We start from the raw sequence: 6,541 nt of genomic DNA, 5'->3' as shown, positions 1-6,541 counted from the left end.
AGAGAGAGAGAGAGAGAGAGAGAGAGAGAGAGAGAGAGACAGGGCCTCACATAGCCCAGCCTAATATAGTAGTCAAAGTTAGCCTTGAACTCCTTGATTCTCCAGGATCAGCCTCCCAAATTCTTGTATTATACATATAGACCATTACACCTGGCTATCTTTTAGTTGTTTTTTTTTTTTTTACATTTTCTAGTGTTTTTAAAAAATATGCCTTCTTTTTTAATCTCACCCTACCTAATTCCACCACTCCAAAGTTCCTCTGCACCTTAAATATTTCCAACGAGGTTTCAAAGAAGTCATCAAATCCTTTTACCCACCATGACGTGTCCCCCAAAGGTGTCATAATCGAAGAACTGGCAGTGATTTTCAGCATAGCACGAGTTCTCCATTTCTCCTTGGATTACAATGTTGCGGGTGAGAAGTCCAACCTCTGCTCTCATGTCTATCCCGTCTATGATCTCACCGACGTGCAGGTACTGGGGGATCTCTGGTGATGCGGATAAAGGACAATGTGAGAACAAATAAAGGAAACTATGAGCCCATGGAAAGGGGCATTCTTCCTCATTCAGCAAGCTCCAGACATTACCTACACCTCTAACACCTCAGCATGACAGCCTCCCAGAAGCAGGGCTCTTAAAGACAGCCTATTCCAACTGCCCACCCAAAACCTGAACCTCAGGCTGCTGCTCTCATCCCCAGGCAGGGTCAGAGACCTTGCTCTGCCCTCTGCAGCATCCCTCAGCTAGCACTAAAGATCTGGGACCGGTCTCACACTTTCTCCCAACTTCCTGCTGTCATCCTGCAGCCACCTCAGGGACACAGGAAGAGCCAGATGCCAGGGGTCTTAGAAACAATCGCTGTTGCAGCTCCTGCTATGGCGTGTCGCATTGGAGTTCCACTCCACACTAAGTGATGAGCATCTGCACACCAATCAATGGAAATCCCATCTTTTCCTTCCTTCTGACTGTCATGTTGTTGTTGTTGTTGTTGTTGTTGTGTGTTTATTTTTATTTTTCAAGACAGGGTTTTCTCTGTGGAGTCCTGGGTGCACTGAAACTCACTCTCTAACCAGACTGTCCATGCACTCACAGAGATCCGCCTGCCTCTGCCTCCCCAGTGCTGGGATTAAAGGCGTGCGCCACCACCGCCACCACCACCGCCACCCCCACCAAGCAGCTACTTACTACTTTTAAATATCTGTCTTTCCTGGACGTTTATAAGCAATTTAAAGGAAGTTTTTTTTCTCCCTGTGATGTTTTTCTCTTAAACTCAGGAAAAAGAGAGGGACTTTCCACAGACAGTAATGATGGATGATATGGTATCATTATAACTCGGGATTTTCCTTTTTCTTTTTTTTTTTTGGCAGGTGCCTGCTGTTATCAAAAGAAAGAAAACTAGAAAACTGAATAATACATGGAGGGAAAGCAAATGCCAACTGTACGCTAGGCATTCTACTTAACTAAAGCACAAAAATTTCAAGCTTTAAGGTTCTTTACTCAAAACAAGCAAGCACTTTTTGTAGACTATCAGTAGTTTTTGATTCTTGCTGGCATGGTATAAGTGCGAAGAAACCAGAAAACACATAATGTGTGCCGGAGCCCATAAGCAAAACCTGTCCCAAGTGGCTCTGGGCAGGACCAGTGTAACAGGTAGAGGAGCAGAAATGAGAACCTGGCAGATGGTAGCCACTCTTTCCCCTCATAGCTCCTAGTAAGAATCTCTTTGTGAACTGCTCTCTTGCAAAAACTGCATAATTCACCATTACAGTAGGAGATAAAGTCTAATGAAAATATTTTATATGGTTCAATTTAAAATATGACTAAAGATCTCTTTTAGTTATATTTTTTTTAGCTAAGCAAGTAGGAACTCAAAAAATACTTTCTTTACTTTTGAAAGACTAATATTAAAAAAATTAGTTGTTAGGCCAGTTTACTATTATCTGACAGTAAAAAAATTAGTAAAACTCTAGAATGGATTTTAGGAAACCAGTTTGCCTAGTCCTCGTCTTTACCTGCTACAGCTCTGCCTGGCACAATCGCTGCCTGTAAGGGTAGCACTCTCTGTGCCACCCCTGGAATCTAGCTATTGGCCCCCTCGCCACTTAGACCGTCACCGGCGTCCATGCTGACAAGGGGTGATGGGAGAAAAGACTACAGGAAACAGATGCTAAGAAAAGAGTGTTTCCCAAGTACAGTGAGGAGTCCTCTACCTTTGACTTTGACCTGAAAACGGCTGCACTCGGGGCAGGGAAGAAGAGTCAGCTCCTCTGCTTGGTACATGGAATAGTCAGTGCTTGCGACCACGATTCGGTCTCCAGCTTCCCAACTGCTGACATCATCCAACAGGTGAAGCTTCACTCCATCTGCAATGTCCACCCGGAAACCTGAAAGGGAGATTCCTACACAAACAAACAAGTAGGCATGAACACGAGTGATTTTTTAAAATAAATTATAAATATACATACTTGATTTACAAATCAAATGCTAAAATAAATACCACTCAGAAATTCTTTTCCTAACACTAACCATGTGCTAGGCATCTGTCTCTGAATGATAAAAGTAAGAAAATAGGGATTCTGGCCCCTAAAGAAAGAGAGGCCATACACTACTAGGCACGCTACAAACCGTAACATCAACGAACTAGTCCTTAAAATTCTGAAGAGTCACAGTGTGGACATCCTTTTCTCAGTCGAAAAACTCAAAAACTGTGCCCTTCCCCATATTCACATGTACCAGGAACACGTCACACTTGAACAGAAGTAGCCAGACACAGAATAGGTTTGAAAGAAATGTTCAGTGGCTTTATTTGGTCCGAGTCATCAGAAGTGACAGGACTTTGGTGCACAGACCATTTTTGTGCTAGGAATGAAAGTACACTGCAAAATAGACCTCATTTCTATGCCTTTGTGCATGCTTTCTTCATTTCCTCTTTGAATTTATAAATAATGGAAATCTATTTTTCAGAGTTCTGGAGACTGGAAGGAGCAAGGTTGAGGCCCCAGCAAAGTCACTGTGTTCTACAAGCTGGTCTTCCCTCTTCTCTCTCGGTTCTGCACAGTGGAAGGGCAAACGTTTGTGTTCTTTACCTGGGATGCATTTCCACTCTTGTTCACCAAACAAATGACCATGTGTTTGTAAAATGAGAGACTGTTGGGGGGAAATCTCAGTGGGTAGAACACCACCCTAACACATGACAGTGCCTGGATTTAGTACGCCAGCACCTCAATCCGAGGTCACAAGAAGTCTTTAGAGACCTCCACAACATCCCTGCTGGAAGTAAGTAACCTCCGATCTGGGCCTGAGCAAAGGCTGGTGGGATTTATATCGTCCTCACCCTTGTAAGGGTTAGCAGTGACGGCAGGAGCATCCTAGCTACCTCTTGTGTATTCGCTTCCATTTCTCTTCTTCACAGTGCAGGTGACTGGTGTCTGCTGAGTGGATAATTAACCATTTGATGCACTGTGACCTAAGAATGCATGACTGTGACCTGTCTACCTTAGCTCCTTGGAGGATGATGTGTTATAAATTACGGTTATAAATTAGGTGGTAGGGTGGTTTGAATGAGAATGGCCCCTGTGTGCTCCCACACCTGACTACTCGGTTCCTATCCTAGTTGGTGGAACTGTTTGGGAAGGATTAGGTGTGGAGATATGTCACAGTCTTTGAGATTTCAAAAGCCTATGCTATTACCAATTAGCTCTCTCTGCCTTGGGGTTGTATCAAGATGGGAGCTCTCAGCACCTGCTCCAGCCAGCCTGCCTGCCCACCATGATGGTCATGGACTCTTAACTAACCCCGGAGTAATCGCTTCACTTTCACAAGTTACCTTGCCATAGCGTTTTATCGTAACAGTAAAAAGGTGACGAGGGCAGGGGGCCTGAGAAAGTCAAAGCTCACTGGTGATCAGCAGGAGAAGAACTGGTTTGACAATCCAGCTTGTGTCTAGTTTACACTTTTGTTTGGGTTTTTTGCATTCAAATCAATGTTGAAACACATACTGTTCCTACAATATTTGTGGCTTAGAAAGTCAGCAACAAAAAAGCTGATGTCAGGGAAATGCGAAGAGAACTGAAGACAGCTACTTTACAAAAGTAATAGACATGGGAAGCCCTCCTCTTCAAAGATTCATGTTGAATAAATACTTCTCCAGCACCATCCTAATTCCCAAGATGCTGCTGACTCAACTGAAGGGAAGAATACATCTACTTGAGTTGGGAAGGTAAAGAGACAGAACATGTGGGTAAAGAACAGGAGTAATATGTACGATTCACAAACTTGGTCAATTGCCAGATAAAACCTAACCTGGCCAAGTCATGGAGTCCATTACTGGAGACTGGTGTGCCCTGCCTGTGTATTTTCTGCACAGAATGTACGTGTATGCATATATGCAAACACATACACACATAAAAGTACCTAGTAAGCTTTATGTATAGTCTCAGCATGTTTCTTGGAGTCATATTTACTACCAGCAATTATAATAGATTTTTGTTTATAACATATTTTGATTGTTTACAGTGAAATTGTAAACCTCCTTCCAAAAAATAGAAGCAGGTAATTTAAGAAAAAAGGTCATCAGAAATCCTAGAACAAAAAAATCATCACCCTAAATTTGAGGTTTTATAAACATATAATACTCCATAAAAAGGAAGCAATGAGAAAATATTCAATTTTTTTCACATTAAATTTTAACTTTTATCCCAAGATACGATACTAAATAAATAAATTTTGATTTGAAAGGACACTAGAATTTATTTCTCAAAAAAAAAAAAAAAAAAAAAAAANAAACAAACAAAAAACGTGGTGGCGCACGCCTTTAACCCCAGCACTCGGGAGGCAGAGGCAGGCAGATTTCTGAGTTCTAGGCCAGCTTGGTCTACAAAGTGAGTTCCAAGATAGCCAGGGCTAGACAGAGAAACCCTGTCTCAAAAAAACAAACAAACAAACAAAAGTCAGAAAGGTCTTGGGAATGCTTTAGAGTTTAATAATTTCTCAGTTTCTTTCTAGGTTTAGGAGAAACTACTGCTTACTACGATAATCTCCTGGTAACCCTCACTCAAGGAAGGAAGGAAGGAAGTTCAGTCTCCTGCTTCCCACTGAGAATTTCCACCCCTTCCAGAAAGCAGGAAGCTTGTGGCAGAAGGCAGGAGTTCCCCTCTTCCAGAAGCGAGCCACCAGTGTGATGTGGAAATGAAGGTCCTCCCTCACACAGGAAAAGCTGACTCAAAGGCCAGCTGTAGTCGCCCCCAGCCTGGAACTTTCCTGGAGCATTGAACACATACTAGACCAATCTGCAGCTAGGGCCCATGCTGAGCACCTGTGTAGACAGGGCTATGTGAGCCTGAAGCAGGGCTTGGTCAGCTTCTGCATCCACCAGACACCACTTCCTCTCTTTGCCTCCCACATTGCTGAGAAATGATACATGTAACCTTCCTGTCACATCTCAGACATTCCTTTTCCTTGAGTTTTGTTTTTAATATTTTACTTATCTTTATTTTACGTGTATGGGTGTTCTGTCTGCAGGTATAGCTGTGTGATGTACGCATGCATGCAGTGCCCACACAGGCCAGAAGAGAGCATCAGATCCTCTGAAACTGGAGTTACAGACAGTTGTACCATGTGCCATGTGTGTGCTGGGAACTAAACCAGGATCCTCTGGCAGACCACCAGTGCTTTAATCACTAAGCCATCTCTCCAGCCCCTCACTGATTTGTTTTAAAGCAGAACATTGTGTTTAATCACAACCATACAAAAGACTTTTTATAACCCAAGTCTTGTTTGTGCACATTAGCCTATCATCAGTGTCTACATACATGTACTATGCTGAAAACCTCACATTTGATATGTGTGACATCCCTAGCTAGTGTTTCTTTTCTTATCCTCATTCTTCAGATGAGAAGACTGAGGTTTAAAACGGAAGTGAATCCCAAGCTTATGATCAAATAAGAAATAAAAGTACCAGGATGGCATCCCAGGCATTCTGTCAACCACAATCCAAATTAACATACAATTGGTTTGCTACACTGATGAGCAATCTTAGGTAATTGCAAATGCAGTAAAGCCCTTAATTTTGCTCAAATCACATTAATATGGGCATAAGACTTGCTTGGAAAAGACAGGTGCTAAACAAACACAAATAGGAAGGAGCCGATCCAAAACTCATGGGAGAAAAAAAAGCCCCAGCAACAAATAGGCAAATTAAGAAATCCCAGAGTCAGACACTCCCTGAATATCCAGTGCTAAGCATTAGTCAAACCAGAGCGGCCAGCTGCACAGTGAGTTACAGGCAAGCCTGGCCTACAGAGTGAGTCTATTTAAAGAAAAATATTTGTTAGGATTACATTACAATAAAAACTTATACTGAAGAAAATTTAAAGATTCAGGGGCTAGAAAGACAGCTTAGTAGGAAAAAGGCACTCGCCATCAACACTGATAACCTGAGTTTGATCCCTGGGTCTTACAAGAGTAGGAAAACTAACTCTTCTGCACATACAAGGACACAATGCTAAAAGAGAGAGAGAGAGAGAGAGAGAGAGAGAGAGAGA

At 42.4% G+C, this 6,541-nt stretch overlaps 1 protein-coding gene across 3 annotated transcripts in view; it reads right to left on the bottom strand.

The window, feature by feature from the left end:
• Cemip2 (cell migration inducing hyaluronidase 2) overlaps nucleotides 1-6,541 on the bottom strand; it is an 82,277-nt gene that overhangs the window by 49,522 nt on the left and 26,214 nt on the right. For all 3 annotated transcript variants that reach the window (XM_029535278.1, XM_021220364.2, XM_029535277.1), the window contains exons 6-7: nucleotides 2,210-2,398; nucleotides 318-487 (exon numbers count right to left, since the gene is read on the bottom strand). In XM_029535278.1, coding sequence (XP_029391138.1) covers nucleotides 318-487; nucleotides 2,210-2,398 — 359 coding nt within the window. The remainder of the gene's footprint in view (nucleotides 1-317; nucleotides 488-2,209; nucleotides 2,399-6,541) is intronic.

This window comes from Mus pahari, chromosome 1 (assembly GCF_900095145.1).
Source record: "Mus pahari chromosome 1, PAHARI_EIJ_v1.1, whole genome shotgun sequence".
NCBI lineage: Eukaryota > Metazoa > Chordata > Mammalia > Rodentia > Muridae > Mus > Mus pahari.
Note: the sequence above shows the minus strand (reverse complement) of the source record. Positions and strands in the feature narration are given on the sequence as shown.